The sequence below is a fragment of the Xenopus laevis genome, chromosome 3L, assembly GCF_017654675.1.
Source record: "Xenopus laevis strain J_2021 chromosome 3L, Xenopus_laevis_v10.1, whole genome shotgun sequence".
Taxonomy (NCBI): domain Eukaryota; kingdom Metazoa; phylum Chordata; class Amphibia; order Anura; family Pipidae; genus Xenopus; species Xenopus laevis.
The window spans coordinates 117,404,303-117,424,340 of NC_054375.1; the positions used below are offsets into that span (position 1 = coordinate 117,404,303).

At 39.7% G+C, this 20,038-nt stretch overlaps 1 protein-coding gene across 1 annotated transcript in view; it reads right to left on the bottom strand.

Annotated features, from left to right (window-relative positions):
• agbl1.L (AGBL carboxypeptidase 1 L homeolog) overlaps window positions 1-18,521 on the bottom strand; it is a 264,376-nt gene extending 245,855 nt beyond the window's left edge. The window contains exon 1 of the mRNA XM_018253224.2: window positions 17,931-18,521. Within this exon, the coding sequence (XP_018108713.1) occupies window positions 17,931-17,993 (63 nt within the window). The 5' untranslated portion in view covers window positions 17,994-18,521. The remainder of the gene's footprint in view (window positions 1-17,930) is intronic.
• Window positions 18,522-20,038: the final 1,517 nt, after the last annotated feature.

The window sequence follows — 20,038 nt, forward strand, 5'->3', positions numbered from 1 at the left end:
CCCAATCTGCACTGTGTAAAGTACGCCGCAGGCGTAGAAGTTTCTTTGGAAGATGTTACAAGTGCCAAGTGATGGGTCATCAGGCCCGGAATTGTAAGACTTACAAAAATGTTACAGTACAGAAGTCTTATTATGAGCCTTCCATCTGTGAGAGTGACTCCCTTGAAGAGGATAAGGTGTTGAGTCGAGAGAAGACTACTGTGGAGAACCCTATTGGCATGAAGGTGGTCCCTGAAACCTCTGATACCCCCGATAGATCTAAAGGACTGGGTCTGGGTAAGCGCAGGTCTTCATGTAGGGCAAATGTTAGGGTCTCAGGTAACAGTAGTGACACCAACATTATTGACTGTTTTACTGTTCAGGCATGCCAGGGCGTACGGCAAGCGAGGTCGTTGCCGGTTTGTCCAAGGGGAGAATGTAGGGGACAGGAAGAATCCTTCCCCTGTTTGTCTTCCAGTGACATCATCCAGCCCAGTTGCATGCTGGATAGTGACCCGATTGGCTGGGAACCCCAGTGCATCCTGGGGAGAAAGGGTGTGCCTGACTTTGGAGCCAAAAGCACAGGGTCTCCCAGGAAGAGAGCTGAGAGAGCCAGCGTGAGTAGCTGTAAGACTGTGAGGTGCAGAGAAGAAGCTGCTGAATCTGGGGAGATTGAGCCCAGCCTGTCCCCTGCCAAGTTGCTGCAAACTCAGAAGGAGAAAGGTGCCACTAGTGAGACTGATTCTGCTGCAGAGCTGTGTGTGATCTCCTGTGTGAATTCCTCTGAGAGCACCCCGGTGAGTGAGCCACCCAAGGGAGGATACTGGCACGGATACAAGCGTGGGGCCCCATACTGAAGACAGCTTTTAACCCTTTACCTGCTACAAGAGAGCTGCTGCCAACATTCAAAAGGGAGAGGTACTTTTGGGGAATAAGGTAGCGCTACCTGGGGAGTAAGAGCTCTGGGGAAGGGACAAATCATTTGAACTGTGTGATTATTAACCCCTTCAGGAGGATTGGGACTGTGATATCTACCAAGGACTGTGATATCTACCAAGGACTGTGTGAAGCAACAGTTAAGCACCTAATAGTGGTTTAGGGAGTGTCCCACGTGTCCCCAGTGTAGGAGTGCAGAGTGTATTAGTTGCCCAAGTGTTTACTTTTGTTTATATAAAGTTTATATTGGTTCAAATTGCAAACTGTGTGTTTTATTAATCCTAGTGTAACCCCCTGAGGTGTCTTCCTCAGTGTTCACTAGGTGGAGGCACTGCGCTGTAATTCCCAGTTCCCAGTACTTTTCAATGCAAAAGGGACTCAGGGCCCCTGGATTGCCAAGGGTAAGTGGTGATTTAAAGAGACAGTAACCAAATTAGTGTTACAAATGCCACTATATTTTTTATTGGTGAGGATCTGAGTCATGCCTGTATGACAATAAAAAGTGCCATGTGGGGGCAGATGTATCAAGGGTCGAATATCGAGGGTTAATTAACCCTTGATATTCGACTGCCGAATTAAAATCCTTCGACTTCGAATATTGAACGATTCGAAGGATTTTAATCCATCAATCGAAGGAGTATCCTTCGATCAGAAAATCGTTAGGAAGCCTATGGGGACCTTCCCCATAGCTAACATTGGCCTCAGTAGGTTTTAGGTGGCGAACTAGGGCGTCGAAGAAATTTTTAAAGAGACAGTACTTTGACTATCGAATAGTCAAACGATTTTTAGTTCGAATCGTTTGATTCGAAGTCGAAGGTCATAGTCGAAAGTCGAAGTAGCCAATTCGATGGTCGAAGTAGCCAAAAAAACCATTCGAAAAAACTATTTTTCGTCTATTCATTCACTCGAGCTCGAAGTGAATGGGCCCCTACGTAGTGTTGAAAATATTTCAGACAAAATAATTTCATCACAAGTACTGATATGACAAAGCAGCCTTTGAGATGAGAGCATCTCTAGAAGTGCTACTGCTAACAAGAACAAGAGCACATACAACTAACATAGTGGTTTTCAAATGATAAGAAACAGACACAGACTGAAACAACCATAAGAGTAAGTAGGCTCACCTATTCCCTGAAAGATTACAATCTAGAGTGTATTGAAGATAATTGATTCTTAAACTGGCTGGATAAAGCCAAGGAGCCAGGTAGCACAAGCCTTTATTCTTTCTCTTCTTCCCTTCTGCCCATGCTGGCTCTTTCAGTGTAAGTCTGGCTCCAATAGACATTTGGCTTGCTACTTTTAAGTAAACGTATCTGGACCAAGATGTAGCTGATATATTGTATCATGCACATACTATACAACAAGAATGTTCTACAATTATAAGAAAATCATAAAGAGTGTTTTCTACTTTGCAAATGTAAAGAATTAATAGGAAAACATACCTGGCAGCCAAGTAATAGAATGATGGTGGTTTAGGAGGTTATCATACCCATGCGTTAATATACCATGATATAAATATGTTGTTCTTATCTTTATTATGAGATGGAGAGAGTGCGGCGAGAGGAGGCGGATGCCTATGTGAGGGTCAGACGAAGTCCCACTTCAGGGCATACAGAGAAATCCCCTGCTGATGCTAAACTGTTGGAGGAAAACAAGAAGCTTCGCAAAGAGTTGGAGGAGTTAAAAGCTCAACTGTCAGAGAGAGCCAGACCACCCCCAGCTGAGGCTAAGAAAATTCCTAAGTGTTACCGGTGTGGCAAGCTTGGCCACATCCAGCCAAACTGTCCAGTTCCTGATGAAGGTGAAACCCAATCTGCACTGTGTAAAGTACGCCGCAGGCGTAGAAGTTTCTTTGGAAGATGTTACAAGTGCCAAGTGATGGGTCATCAGGCCCGGAATTGTAAGACTTACAAAAATGTTACAGTACAGAAGTCTTATTATGAGCCTTCCATCTGTGAGAGTGACTCCCTTGAAGAGGATAAGGTGTTGAGTCGAGAGAAGACTACTGTGGAGAACCCTATTGGCATGAAGGTGGTCCCTGAAACCTCTGATACCCCCGATAGATCTAAAGGACTGGGTCTGGGTAAGCGCAGGTCTTCATGTAGGGCAAATGTTAGGGTCTCAGGTAACAGTAGTGACACCAACATTATTGACTGTTTTACTGTTCAGGCATGCCAGGGCGTACGGCAAGCGAGGTCGTTGCCGGTTTGTCCAAGGGGAGAATGTAGGGGACAGGAAGAATCCTTCCCCTGTTTGTCTTCCAGTGACATCATCCAGCCCAGTTGCATGCTGGATAGTGACCCGATTGGCTGGGAACCCCAGTGCATCCTGGGGAGAAAGGGTGTGCCTGACTTTGGAGCCAAAAGCACAGGGTCTCCCAGGAAGAGAGCTGAGAGAGCCAGCGTGAGTAGCTGTAAGACTGTGAGGTGCAGAGAAGAAGCTGCTGAATCTGGGGAGATTGAGCCCAGCCTGTCCCCTGCCAAGTTGCTGCAAACTCAGAAGGAGAAAGGTGCCACTAGTGAGACTGATTCTGCTGCAGAGCTGTGTGTGATCTCCTGTGTGAATTCCTCTGAGAGCACCCCGGTGAGTGAGCCACCCAAGGGAGGATACTGGCACGGATACAAGCGTGGGGCCCCATACTGAAGACAGCTTTTAACCCTTTACCTGCTACAAGAGAGCTGCTGCCAACATTCAAAAGGGAGAGGTACTTTTGGGGAATAAGGTAGCGCTACCTGGGGAGTAAGAGCTCTGGGGAAGGGACAAATCATTTGAACTGTGTGATTATTAACCCCTTCAGGAGGATTGGGACTGTGATATCTACCAAGGACTGTGATATCTACCAAGGACTGTGTGAAGCAACAGTTAAGCACCTAATAGTGGTTTAGGGAGTGTCCCACGTGTCCCCAGTGTAGGAGTGCAGAGTGTATTAGTTGCCCAAGTGTTTACTTTTGTTTATATAAAGTTTATATTGGTTCAAATTGCAAACTGTGTGTTTTATTAATCCTAGTGTAACCCCCTGAGGTGTCTTCCTCAGTGTTCACTAGGTGGAGGCACTGCGCTGTAATTCCCAGTTCCCAGTACTTTTCAATGCAAAAGGGACTCAGGGCCCCTGGATTGCCAAGGGTAAGTGGTGATTTAAAGAGACAGTAACCAAATTAGTGTTACAAATGCCACTATATTTTTTATTGGTGAGGATCTGAGTCATGCCTGTATGACAATAAAAAGTGCCATGTGGGGGCAGATGTATCAAGGGTCGAATATCGAGGGTTAATTAACCCTTGATATTCGACTGCCGAATTAAAATCCTTCGACTTCGAATATTGAACGATTCGAAGGATTTTAATCCATCAATCGAAGGAGTATCCTTCGATCAGAAAATCGTTAGGAAGCCTATGGGGACCTTCCCCATAGCTAACATTGGCCTCAGTAGGTTTTAGGTGGCGAACTAGGGCGTCGAAGAAATTTTTAAAGAGACAGTACTTTGACTATCGAATAGTCAAACGATTTTTAGTTCGAATCGTTTGATTCGAAGTCGAAGGTCATAGTCGAAAGTCGAAGTAGCCAATTCGATGGTCGAAGTAGCCAAAAAAACCATTCGAAAAAACTATTTTTCGTCTATTCATTCACTCGAGCTCGAAGTGAATGGGCCCCTACGTAGTGTTGAAAATATTTCAGACAAAATAATTTCATCACAAGTACTGATATGACAAAGCAGCCTTTGAGATGAGAGCATCTCTAGAAGTGCTACTGCTAACAAGAACAAGAGCACATACAACTAACATAGTGGTTTTCAAATGATAAGAAACAGACACAGACTGAAACAACCATAAGAGTAAGTAGGCTCACCTATTCCCTGAAAGATTACAATCTAGAGTGTATTGAAGATAATTGATTCTTAAACTGGCTGGATAAAGCCAAGGAGCCAGGTAGCACAAGCCTTTATTCTTTCTCTTCTTCCCTTCTGCCCATGCTGGCTCTTTCAGTGTAAGTCTGGCTCCAATAGACATTTGGCTTGCTACTTTTAAGTAAACGTATCTGGACCAAGATGTAGCTGATATATTGTATCATGCACATACTATACAACAAGAATGTTCTACAATTATAAGAAAATCATAAAGAGTGTTTTCTACTTTGCAAATGTAAAGAATTAATAGGAAAACATACCTGGCAGCCAAGTAATAGAATGATGGTGGTTTAGGAGGTTATCATACCCATGCGTTAATATACCATGATATAAATATGTTGTTCTTATCTTTATTATGAGATTGGTCTACACACTGTAAATATGGACTAAATATGCACTATAGACTCTTAATTCTGTATTTTGCAACAGGGGGTACTTTATTTATTATGATAGACAAGTTTCAGTGAGTCATGTGACAGAAATTACATCACTAAGCTCCAATTATAACCAATGACATCACTAAGCACCATGTATAAGGATATAATACACAAACGCCATGTATATCTTGTAAATTATATCATTAGAAACTGTGACTAGTGATATCATTGTGCATTATAACAAATAAAGTACCCCTTTTTGGAAAATATGAGGATATTAGAAGTAACTTCGGAGTTCCATGACCTGTATAAAAGCACTCGGCCTTCAGCCTCATGCTTTTATATGGTCTGGTATATCCTTATATTTTACAATAGGGGGCACTTTATTCACTATATAATTTACAGGATATTAATGGCTCATGTGTTTTATAATTCAATACACTGCCGTTCTGTTGCCTCTCATTTTCATTCATATACTTATACTAAAAAGAAAATATGAATGAAAATGAGAGGCAAATGAATGGCAGTGTATTGAATTATAACATTCATGATGGCAGTCTAAAAAAAGAGATACTATAAAGATTGAAAGAAAAATATCACATTATAGTTAGCATTGACTTTTGCCAGCAGTGCAGGGATATATTTAATAACGTCCGGCTTTCACCATTGTTAACTGTGTTGAAGTATGACATAGTCAATACAGGCAAGTTTACATTGTCTCACAAAGTCAATATAGTCATAAAATGTATTTTGGAGTGCAGCCAATTAAAAAAAATGATTTTGCTCTGTTGGTTTCACAAGCACTCTATGAAAACAGGTGCACATTGAGAATCTATGAGTCAAACGATGTTTAAAAGGCTCCAGCTACACAAAAAAGCCACAGTGTTTATGTACAGATAACTTCAAGTGTCTGGTGTCTGTGTGATCCACTGGCCCCAAATAAAACTCAATCGGGCCTCTAATCTCTAAAAATCCTGCAAGGTTGCCAAATTCCATTGAAGAGAAGATTATGGTCGAGCTGGTCAAGGGCAAAATAATAAGTGGATTTAAGTAATGCTTGCTGTTAACATTGGCACTTTCACATTGAAGAAGGTTAAAGAAACTGGGCTTTAACAACTAAAAGGAAATTAATTTATTGGGCCAAGTGAATCTCTTGAGAATAAAGTGAAAATAAGTGATATGGATAAAGGACATGTAAATATCTAAACAGAACTAGCCTGTGGTATAAGATGCTTCTGTTGGATCAAAGATGTGGGGCTGGCCTGCCTAGGAGGCCTAAAGCACTGCATGCGGTGAGGTGCTCAGTCTGAAGAGCTTACCGAAATCTTTCAAACGTAAACTAATTAAACTATTCTTGATGCATCCTTAAGGGCAGAGACACACGCTCAGATTCCCGACAATTCTCTTCTTCGGGAGACTAATCTCCCCGAAATGCCTTCCCCTGCCTTCCTGCCGCTAAAATGTAAATCCCCAGTGGGTTGGCATTTGGAGCGCTTTGTTTTCCAAAGTCGACCGAAGTTTTCTCATGAGGCAACTTTGGGGCGACTTTGAAAAACAAAGAGTTCCGAGTGCCATCCGCTGGGAAGGCAGGAGAGGCAGTTCGGGGAGATTAGTTGCCCCAGAAGAAGAGGAGATTTGACGTCGGATGACTAATCTCCCTTCTTTTAGAATGTAATAGAATGCCCAATTCTAAGCAAATTTTCCATTGCTTTTCATTCTTTATTTTTTAAAGTTTGATAATTATTTGCCTTTTTTTTCAGATTTTTCCATCTTTCAAATAGGTGTTGCTGACGCCATCGAAAAAGCAAATGCTCTTTAAGACTACAAATTTATTGTTATTGCTAATTTTTATTTCTCATCTTTCTAATAAGGTCCTCTCTTATTTATATTCCAGTCTCTTATTCAAATGAATGCATGGATGCATGGTTGCTGAATAAAAAGTGAAATAACTCAAAAACATTAAATAATAAAAAATGAAAAACAATTGCTAAAATAAATGTCCTGGCAGCTTCTCCCTATAACAAATAGAATTACTCATGCACACAGTATCATTCAAGCAGAAATCACCAGTGCACAGGGACTCGCAGAACTTCTATTTAAGTAAATAAAACACTGTACCCTAAAATATATTTACTGAAGGTGTCATTCTCATACTACCTGAAACAGGTAATTATTAATAACATCTATCCTCCATATGTAATAAAAGGCACTACATTAGCCCAGGAGCAGTAACCCATAGCAACCAATGAGATGTTTACTTTCAAACAGGTGACCAGTAAGGGTTTGCTATTGGTTACTGCTCCTGGGCAAACTTAGTGCCTTTAATTACAGTATATAACCCCCTTAATATATACCACAAATTCCAGAAACCTCCCAATACAGGCCCAACTGGCAATCTGCCCGTTCTGGAAAATGTCAGATAGCCACTCTATTTGTGTTAAGTGGACCAGTAAGCTTGAAGCTGCCTAATGGGAGCTGAAACAAATCCATCAAAGCCACCAAAAAGAGCCGAAGCCTCTGAAAAGAGCCGAAAAAGAAGCCACACAGCAAAACGAAGAAGTTGATGTCTGCCAAATTTTAAAGGAAAGTTTCCACTGAACACCCATGGTCTTTTTTTTTAAAGGACCAGTAACACTAAAACATTTTAAGTTAAAGGGATCCTGTCATCGGAAAACATGTTTTTTTCAAAACGCATCAGTTAATAGTGCTACTCCAGCAGAATTCTGCACTGAAATCCATTTCTCAAAAGAGCAAACAGATTTTTTTATATTCAATTTTGAAATCTGACATGGGGCTAAACATTTTGTCAATTTCCCAGCTGCCCCTGGTCATGTGACTTGTGCCTGCACTTTAGGAGAGAAATGCTTTCTAGCAGGCTGCTGTTTTTCCTTCTCAATGTAACTGAATGTGTCTCAGTGGGACATGGGTTTTTACTATTGAGTGTTGTTCTTAGATTTACCAGGCAGCTGTTATCTTGTGTTAGGGAGCTGCTATCTGGTTACGTTCCCATTGTTCTTTTGTTTGGCTGCTGGGGGGGGGAAGGGAGGGGGGTGATATCACTTTAACTTGCAGTACAGTAGTAAAGAGTGATTGAAGTTTATTAGAGCACAAGTCACATGACTTGGGGCAGCTGGGAAATTTACAATATGTGTAGCCCAAGTCAGATTTCAAAATTGAATATAAAAAAATCAGTTTGCTCTTTTAAGAAATGGATTTCAGTGCAGAATTCTGCTGGAGCAGTACTATTAACAGATTCATTTTGGAAAAAAAAAATTTCATTTGACAGTTTCCCATTAAAAAAAACATTATAGCCCCCTCTAGTACCTCCTCCTTCCAGCACAATGTTCACTATTTATAATGCTTTTTTAAAAAATACCATAATGAATATCTTCTTCCGGTTGTGTCTCATAGGGTGATATGGGGACATGTCCTCAGCTTTATCCTATGTGCACGCTCCACATTTCCTGATCCGACTTCTTCTTAAGCCGGAAGTCAGTTGCTGTGCTTCTGTGGAGGATTTATGACTGACCTGAGTGCTGCTTTAGCTGCTCACAGAACTCATGTGCTCTACAAAGTCCTCTAGAGTGAAATTCAGCCACTCGATGTTCAATTCTATAGGATTTTGAAAGGTGTATATAAGGATGAACTTTCACTTTCACCCATTGATAAATACTCTTTTAAAATCCTATAGAAATGAATGGAGAGTGGCAAAATTTCACTGAAGAGGACTGTGGCAACCTCTAACTTTACTCTTTAATAAATATACCCCGTGGTCTTTATGCTTTCAAAACTTGCCTCCAAGCCAGAAATTCAAAAACACCTGCTTTGAGGCCACTGGGAGCAATATCAAAGGGCTTGGTAAGCAACATGCTGCACGAGAGCCACTGGTTGGGGATCACTGCCTTACAGATTCAAAGCAGAGAACTTTGATACGTTGTTTCATGAAATTCAGAGGTTGAAGGGCTTGGCTTTCAGCATAAATCTACATAAACTGTTATTTGTTGCAAGGTGTGGAATAGGTTACCTTATGCCCACATTTTATGTGGCCCTACTCTATAACTAAGAACGGCATGCAGCTATTAAGCTTATCTATATTTACTTTAATAGACATGAACTGGAACATTTCTCATGAAAACCATCTTTGACAGGTTCATGCTGCTTAGATGTCCTCAGTCACAAATTCCAGTCCTGAATTAATTTGAGGCTATAATGTGATCACATTGCCTGGCAAATAAAAATAATACTGGCAGTGATTACTGCATGGCAGGCCTTGGGCATCATGGCCTTTTTATAATACAGGTACGTGGCAATCCAAAACTGGAATCAGAACCTGAACCTGGACCTCAAACCCAAGTAAAATAGGCAATGTTTTTATTTTGTTATAATTAATTTAGCCATGCCTGCTTAGAATATTATCAGGTGGGAAAAAAAAGTCATGACCACATAATAGCAAGCACTGGAGATTGTAGAGGAAGATATATAAGTAAAACTGTTCATGCTGTTGAAAGGGCAAGCACAAATCAAACAGACGATTAAACTTTACGAGACTAGAAGGGCATTTTAAGACCAGTACAAAAGTTAAGTCAACTGAGTGAAAAGCTATCACCTTTCTCTCTATTGATAGACACACTTTTGTGTTCCTGGAATGAATTTTAAATCCATATTTCTTTTCAGTCTACAGCAGAAAGGTTGTACTAATATATAGATTTCTATATTGTCATTATTATAATATATTGTAAAATGTGAAAATCAATACATTTTGTAATTACAATCAAAAATCTATCTTATATGTAAGGGGATCCAGCTTGAGTCTTCAGTGACTGGCAACAGTATTAGAATTATTTAGAGTACAGTGACAGTATTATAAAGATCTGTATTAGATAATTGTTGTGCCCTGCACATGGTTAGATTTATAAAACTGGATAAGAGTGGTGTACTTAATGTCTAAACAGAATTGCAAATTTTTATTCGCATTGCAAATGTCCATAAGAGCTTTTTGAATATGGCAAAAAAACTCAAATTGCAAATATTTATGCAAATACTCTGGGTTTGAGTTATGCCATGACTTTGGTGGCAGAGAAAATATTCACAAAACAGTTTTGCAAATTGTGAATTAAAATCACTGTCAAAGCTATTTTCGCAACCTCGCACAGTGGGCGCACTCAGGCAAACAGGGGGGTGAGTTGTAGGGGGCCCGAGGGTAAGGGGGGCCCGGCCACGCCGCACTTTCTTGATTAACCGGGGCCCCCCATCTTTCTGAGAGCTGCTGACTTCAGGAAGGCGTGGACGTTTAAGGGGCCCTGGCCACCAATTTTCTTATAATGGGGGGGGGCCTGGCCACCAATTTTTTTTTCTCATGTGGGGTCCTAGCCACCAATATTTTATAATGGGGGGGGCTCTGGCCACAAATGTTTTTTTTTATGGGGGGCCCTGACCACCAATATCTTTTTATTTTTTATTAACATGTGGGAACCCTAGCCACCAATATTTTTTTTGTTTTTTTACTGTGTGGTAGGTGGCGGACCTGTGGGGTGGGGAGGGCGGACCTGTAGGTGGGGCATGCAGTGGGCACAGCCCAGGGGCCCAGGAAATTTTGTCGTATGGGGCCCTGCGATTTCTGATGGCAGTCCTGAACTCACATCTCATTTGCAAAACATTTGCAAAAATTTGTGAATTTGCAAAAAAAACGTAAAGACAGGGCACAACTGTGCAATATTTTGGCATTCAGGAAAAAACATGGGCAATACCATTTGTGAAAAAATATGCGATGTTCGAACATTATAAATAACCCCCACTGTGTAGTACAAGACTAAAAGTAAATGAGTAAATGACAATTTGCTGTTCTTCAGCCTCTTACAATGCTATAGCACTATAGCAAACTTTGCTATAGTGCATTCAAAAAAAAAAAAAACTACTGGTAGCATCATAAACCGAAAGGTCTTAATATCATTGTTGTAAAACATCAATATGAACCATAATAAAGCTCCATAAACGAGAAGCTGAAGGAGATGTTATCAACCGTCTACATAGCCCTCTGTAATTCCCCAGAGGATGGTTTTAATTGGGCTCACTTACCAACCAGTATGACCACCAGTAACCAGACAATATTATATGCACAAAATTGATTGCCTTGGCCCTTCCAGGAAACCATTTGTGACCATTTGTGACAAATGCACCCCTCCCAGCTGGCTGATATTTAACTTTCTATTTACCTGCCTACCAAGCTAACTGTGTCTGCCTTTGCACATTTCTCATTCAAGTGAATAGGATGTATCTATCTAGTGGGAAAAGGGGAGCTCATACCTGCAATTGTTGTAGTAATGAAAACTGGGGATGCACCAAATTCTGGATTCGGTTCAGGATTCAGCCTTTTTCAGTAGGATTCGGATTCAGCTGAATCATTGTGCCTGGCCAAATGGAATCAAACTCCTAATTTGCATATGCAAATTAGGGACAGGAAGGGAAATCATGTGGCTTTTCGTCACAAAAGCTAATAAGGATTTGGTTCTTTATTCGGGGGAATCTTTCACAAAGGATTCAGGGAATTGGCCAAATCCCAAGTAGTGGATTCGGTGCATCCCTAATGAAACCCCATGTGTGCCATAATAACAACTCTCTTTGGGGTGACTGAGGTTTAGAGATGACCATGCAGGGGTCCTAAATGATGCATAGCATGTATGTATTTGCTCAAAACAGATCGCCTTCCCCTAAGTATGGAGCATGATTGGTAACCCTAAAAAGAGTTTGCTTCAGAGCCCAGTTACTGGCTACACCACATTGACACAAAAGTACCTACCAGTGGCCCAGTGTTGTTACTTCTACATATATGGGATTTTTTCCCGTATGGAGAAAAAAACATGTTGCTAGGCAACACGTGGTGCTGTTTGCAGCTGTTGTGTACAGCACTCAAAGAGTTAAACATTTTAAAGCCAGCCTTAGTGCTTCACACACAAGAACATTTTGCCATGCCATCTTGCCAATCTTTAAGAGCAATGCAATTTAAAATAATTTTTCTATATGTTTTCAAGCCAGCAACACAGTTAAATTAAGGCTCTGCAAGGACAGCAAAGCTATCTGGACTTTGCTAGACTCAGCACTAAGTCTCACAGAGTACATATAAAAAGGAGATGCTTACTCCATGCAACCCAGTCGGTGAGTTACTGATCTATTTTAAATCCCTGTGCTCCTTACAATAACGGAAAAAATCACCAAGGACACGAGCAGTAACACGGAGGGCTCTGAACATCAAATGGTTGCAAGCATGTGGCACAACCCTGCTTTCATTTTTTAGACTTCAGATGGTTGCCCCATAATTTTTAGCGGAGATACACAGCTATGTGAACCTGAAGAATATATATATATATATATATATATATATATATATATATATATATATATATATATATATATATATATATATATATATATATATATATATATATACAGAGCGGTAAGACAGAGAACAAAGACAAATATTCCTACCCTGCGCCCTGTAACCTAACATATTTACAATTGTATGATTCCTTGAGACAAGATTGCTGTGTATGTATAGAACCACAGACTGTTGCGTCAGCATTAGCCCGGGAGCAGCTAAGGATATAGATCATTCCTCTTGATGTATCCTATTATAGTTAGGATGCCTTATGCTGTAAATAAAATACACTAAAAATGACTTTTGACACATTGTTTAAAAGTATTCTCCTCAATATTTCAGCCAGCAGTTAACAGAAGTAAAGAGAACAAGCTCTGTTTGATACATAGGGGCAAATTTACTTATGGTCGAATTTTGAGGGGTAATTAACCCTCGATATTCGACTGCCGAATTGAAATCCTTCGACTTCGAATATCGAAGTTGAATGATTTAGCGCATTTCCTATGATCGTACGATCGAAGGACAAATCGTTTGATCGAACTATTAAATCCTTAGAATCTAACAATTTGAAAGATTTTAGTCGAACGATTTTTAGTTCGAATCGTTCGATTCGAAGTCGAAGTAGGCAATTCGATGGTCGAAGTAGCCAAAAAAACATTCAAAGTTTTTTTTATTCTATTCCTTCACTCAAACTAAGTAAATGGGCCCCTTAATTTACCTTTAAATTAACTGTTAGTATGATGTAGAGGTGATATTCTGAGACAATTTTCAATTGGTTTTCAATTTTTATTATGTGTGTTTTTCAAGTTATTTAGCAGCTCTTCGGTTTGCAATTTCTGAAAATTACCCTAGCAACCATGGAGTAAATTTACTAAAGGGCACATTTTCGCCTTGGGAGGCTCCACCACACTTCGCACAACTTTGTCAAACCTTAATTCGCAGCGCATATGCTAATCCATCAAAATGCGAAGTTACGTCTCGCCAGACAAACGCTGGTGAAGTTTTGCCAGCGAAAATTCATCAGCGCGATCATTTCTAAGCAAACTTTCGATAGTGCTACTTTCTTCCTAGCGAAACTTTGTTAAAGGAGAAGGAAAGGCAAAAGTAAATACTTATCTCCCAGTAATGTACACCCTAAGGTAGTGAGTCACATAGTCCACTCTAATCATCAGTAATGCTTGTCCTCGTTCGCAGCGCTTATTTATTTATTTATTTATTATTTATTTATTTCAGACAGGCGCCATCTTAGAAAGGTAAAGGACACTTCCTTCACCTCCTCCTCCATATTGCGCATGCGCGAAAAAAAAACAACTTGAACCCAGGAGCGCATCACTACAGACGTATCGCTCATTAGGAATCAGCGGCAGCAGATCAGTAGTGGCAGCACAAAGGACTTGTGCAGTAGATGTATATTACACCCAATGCACATCAAGGCTGCCTCTGGCAGAAGACTTTTAAAAGGCTACGTAAGTTCCTTTTCCACAAGCCTTTGATTAGAGGCGTATTTATAATTTGCCTTTCCTTCTCCTTTAACACACATATGCTTAGGTCAATTTGAATAGGGCAGGTACATCTAGGTCATATATGTGTCTTTATTAGAGATGTTCATGAAATTGCTTCAAGAGGCCACTTATTATTAGAAATGTCCAAGGAAGCAAAATAAAGACAAAAGAGATCCTCCATAGTAACATGAGCCCACCCTAAAACAAACAAACATTCAAATAGTTAAAAAAAAATGTTTTTAAATATATTTAACAGTTACAACTTTCAAACATAATCCCACTGTAAAATATTTTTTAAAAAAAGGCCAACGCTTTAACTTTATTTTATGACTTTTCGTTATGAAGCATATGATGTCACTGACATAAGATTGAGGAGGATGTAGCCTCCAGGTGGAGAGGGTCTAAATAGAAAGATAAAACAATACATTTATTACTTAAGAGCATTTGTTTTTTAGATGGGGTCAGTGACCCCCATTTGAAAGCTGGAAAGAGGCAAATCATTCAAAAACTAGAAAAAATAAAAAAAATGAAGTCCAGTTGAAAAGCTGCTTAGAATTGGCCATACTATAACATAGTAAAAGTTAATGTAAAAGTGAACTACCACTTTAAAACACTCCCTCAAGCAACTGCTCATTTGTTTGACTTTGCAGCGGTTATTTATGATCATCAACTCTACCAGTGACCTCTCTCACCATCTCTTTTTACAACTGCATACTGTCCAATCTTCACCCTATCTCTGGAATGTCCTGCTGTGCTTCACCTGACCTTCCCTGAGTCAAAATTACTTTCATATTTCCTGTAAACTTCTCTCCTGAGAAATTCTGCATTTCCATTTCTCTACTGACACCACCAACAGACAACTTTTCCATGTTTTTATTAGTTTGTACTGTAATTTATTAGTAACAACATCTTTTTATGGTCCTTGTAACAGCAATTTATAGATAATGTTGGACTTTTAAAGCTAACATACATGGTTACAAAATAACCCCTTGTGCAGAAAAAAACACGGTCTCAAGCAATCAAGGTAACCCATACCTGTACCCCAATCTCTTCTGTGTATGTAAACTAGGGAAAGGAGCTAAAAATAATGTTCAATGCAGGATATTTTTTGACATCCAAAAAGTACTCTGTCCATATATATATATATATATATATATATATATATATATATATATATATATATATATATATATATATATATATATATATATATATATACACACACAGCTATTCCATAAACTTTTTACGTGCAACCAGGCAAGCTGTTATATAGAATGACATGGTACTGCACTCAAAACGAATACTTGTGAAAAATCAAAATGTATTGAAAAAAATCTGACGTTTCAAACAATCAGTTGTGAGGAAGATCACCATGGAGTGATTAAAACACCGGATTTCCTCTAATAAAGATTTTTGCATGTATTTCAGATGGGGGTGGTCCTGCTGTGTGAGCAGCCATTTCATGGAACACCTTTTTAACTTATAACATCCTTGTATTTTACAAGAGGGGGTACTTTATTCACTATACAGTATATTTGAACACTCATAGTGGTCAAATATGGATCTGAATGTATAAGCAGCACTGAGCATTAGACCACATTGAACAGAACTTTGTTTAAAGCACATTTTGATGAAATGGCACAGGTATCTTCTTTAATACATGTGTAATTCATTATAAACTTTCCTTATTCCTAACATTTAGGAAATATCTAACTGCTGAGTATCTCTCAGCTTTCCCCAGATTTGAAAAATCTGCACCTATTTGTTTTTATTTCTCCATAGCCTATGGTTCTGGTCAAGGACTTGGATGCTGTGGAAGAAGTCTGCTTTCCTCCCTCACTCCAAAAACATATGAGCAATATAACTGGATTATAGAGCCTAGTGTGTGCTGCCTGAATATGATTGGGACCTTAATGGGTAAACTCTCATAGAGCAATGACTAATGTGAATGGTGTTGGTATTGAGTAAATGTGTTGGCACTATAATATAGATGATGATAGATAGATAGATAGATAGATAGATAGATAGATAGATAGATAGATAGATAGATAGATAGATAGATAGATAGATAATAAATAGATAAATAATAGATAATAGATAATTTGGATCTTCATACCTTAAGTCTACTAGAAAAACATATAACATTATATTAACCCAAAAGGCTGGTTTTGCATACATTAAGGATAAATTATATCTTAGTTGGAATCAATTAAAAGGTGCTGTTTTATTATGACAGAGAAAAAGGAAATCATTTTTAAACATTTGGATTATTTGAATATAATGGAGTCTATGGGATTCGGAGCTTTTTGGATAACGGGTTTCCGGATACCGGATCCCATACCTGTATATACTTTGCCACACTTGATTCACCTTAAATTGCTGATATCTATACAAATTTGAATATTTCTCAATTCCTGCAAATTCTCCTTTATTCCTTTAAGTAAATATACACCTTGAGGATTAGTGTGATGTGCTGTAGGTACGGATTTCCCATTCATTTGGCAGTCGTAATTCTCTCTGAGAGGACTGGGACAATTGGAACTGCTGTGTGCCCTAAGATAATAGATATGCAGTTGAAGAGAGTTACACTGCATCTCGCAACAGAACAAAACGCAACAGTTGCAAAACATGAAGTAAATATTAAACATACAAAATCTTTGTTAGCATCTGTGATAGTTATCAATCCTTACCAGAGCCGGCTAGGCCAGCCACGCACCCTAGGCAACCTGGCCAGTTGCAATTCAACGCATCCATGTGCAAATAGACGCGCAAATATAACAGACAGATGAGGACAGGAGACTGTCAGCTTTTGTGCCCTAGGCACGTGCCTACTCTGCTTACCCCTAGTTATTAGTATTATTATTATTAACATGTATTTATATAGCGCCAACATATTGCGTAGCACTGTAAAGTAAATGTGATTATACAACTACATCACATGAATTACATATATAGAATATATGGAGTAACAAACATCACAATCAATACAGGTACAAAAAGGTGAGGGAGGCCCTATGCATAGGCATACACTCTAAAGGGAAGGGAGTAATACACAAGGTGTGGGAGTGGGCAAGATCGAATTAAGTAGGTGAGAAATGTGGTACTGTATGTGGTGTTGCGTTTGGTAGTTAAGCAGAGTGAGGGTAGGCTTCTCGAAAGAAGTGCATTTTAAGAGATTTCTTGAAAGCAGAAAGGTTGGGAGAAAGTCGGTCAGACCGTGGGAGAGAGTTCCAGAGGAGGGGTGCAGCACTTGCAAAGTCTTGAATGCGAGTGTGTGAGGTAGTAATTCCCTAAGGAGGTAAGGCCCTAAACCTTACAATTGGACTCCCTGGACCACAGAACAGAGATTATTGCAAATAGCTTTCGGTCTGACAAGTTGTGGAAACTGTACATACATATGTTGTCATGCAATTAGTAGTCACTTAATATAAAGCAGCGTAATTAAAGTTTCCTTTAACCACCTCTATTGTTGTATGATTATTCATAAATATGGCCCAAGTCTGGTAATTAATTTCAGCCAATCAGCAAATAGCTTTTACTGGTCTAGTGCACTGATAAATAATACAACCAAGCATTCTACTGGTTGCTATGAGCTACAAGGCTAACAAAGACCTTGTCAGTGTTTGTGGATAACTCTAAATGTACAATACCAGCAGCAGTTTCATCATAACACCTATTGCTATTGTATGTTCCTTAAGGTAAGCACACACTGGGTAAAAACATGATTTGTTTAATGAATGTCTGAACTACAAGCCTCAGCATCCTTTAAAAACTTTAGGGTTCAGATGATGCTGGGGGATATAGTACAACAACAATGACATAACATGAATAACATGTAAGTTGTGACAATTCTTTCTTACCTGCAGAGTGGAGAGAAGAACTTGCAAGCCGCTGGCTCCCCCTGATGCCCCGTCAGTCGCCATGCTTACGCCAGTGCCAATTACAGTGGTGGAGACAGACACAATGAAGCTCCCCGAATTCTGCCAAGTCCCTGCTGCTCTCTGTCCCACAGGCAGATCAAGTCACACACCGTGAAGCATGTTACAACTCACACTCTAAGCATTGCAATTCTAGCCCACAGCTGGGGAGATAAATGCCAGCCAGCCACTGCGCCGAGCACATTCATTTCCTATATAAAGAATCCAAGGGATTAAACAGGGACTCGGTGTTGGTGATATTTGTGAGCAAAGGGGGGGGAGAACTCCTTGTTGGGATAAATGGGAAGGCAGTCAGAAGCCTTAACTGAGGAAACAGGAAAGAGACATACATAGGGGGTGGTTAGAAGAAGGTGACAGACATGGGCAGCCTGTGTGTGTATATATGTGTGTGTGTGTGTGTGTGTGTATACTGTAACTGTGTGTGTATGACAATTCTGGCCTGGCCTTTAAATCAGCCCTGTCTCCTGCATGAAACTGGATACTGCCTGGAGTAAACTGACCACTGATTGCCAACAGGAACACTCTGGGCTGGAGATTCACTAAAAATACCAGCAGATAACAGATACGTGTGAAGCCTGTGTGCAGCCGGAAAAACAAAATAATTGCACTATGTTTGTTTTTCCCTTTAATGCCACACTTTCCCTCATACAACACCGATTTTAATCGAAGCAATAGAAAAACTGCTATGAGCCCAATCCATTTGTAGTTGGCTGTGAGCTTTGTTAAAGAAAAGAACTTTGATTTTTCTGTTAATCAATCAGGGGTGATTTTTTTTTTTTTGTTGGAGTGATCACTGCAAGGAGGATTAGCAGTTTTGATAGCAAAATCTTTTCGCGTTTGATGTTGGAAGCAGCACAGATTATGTAGTGCCTCTTGATCAGACACTGGCTGTTTGGGCAGTGGAATTTATTCCTTTGCACTTCTCGGCTATTTTTATCTTGTACAGAGCACAATTGTGCACGTTCTCTTTAAGGACTAAGGCAGGTTATGCACTTTGTCACTACAAAGCCGTTTTTTGGAGATAAACACAGCCCGAGAACTTCTCTCCTTGCTTCCCAATTCTGTCAGTAGTAAAGGTGGCCATAGACACACAGATATCGTACAAAACAGATTTTCGTACTATATTTGGTGCGTGTACGGTGGGAAAAGTGCTAACCGATATTGGCAGCAAACTTGGATATCGATCGGCTCATCGATTGGGCTGGATGGAAAATTTTGATTAGGTGTCTTTGAAGGCACCCAAACGTCGGCCATTGTTAGTGCTGAATCATCACATACAGGTTGAATTCTATTGTATCTACCTGTATATCTGACGATTCAGCTCTACACGTGTGTATTGATCTACATTTTTAATTTTTCATAGTTTAAATTATTTGCCTTTTTCTTCCAACGCTTTCCAACTTTCAAATGGGGGGGGGGTCACTGACCCCCAACTAAAGAAACAATTTCTCTGTAAGGCTACAACTTTATTGTTATTGTTATTACTCTTCTATTCAGACCCTCTCTTATTTATAATCAATGCATAGTTGCCAGGGTAATTTGCACCCTAGCGACAAGATTGCAGAAATTGCAAACTGGAGAGCTGCTGAATAAAAAGCTTAATAACTCAAAAACCACAAATGATAAAAAATGAAAATCAATTGCAAATTGTCTGAGAATTATCACACTCATCATACTAAAATTAAATGTATAGAACTGCCCCTTTGAGAGAGAAGTAGATATGATGACTTCTAATTTAGTTATTTTGATCTTTTAAGGGAAAATTACACAAGCTATTTTATTGATCTATTTTTTCGGAGCCATTTAGGGTAGGACTCTATGAACGATTTTGTCGCGATCCAACACGCTGTGACCAAACGCATGCGACAAAAATAAGGTAAGAGATAGAATTGTCGCATGGTGTTGCCGTGTTGATCCGACGCGACTGTCGGTTGCAGACGCTGCATGCTGCGTCTGTATCCGACAGTCGCGTTGGATCAACGCTACAACACCATGCGACAATTCTATCTCTTACCTTATTTTTGTTGCAG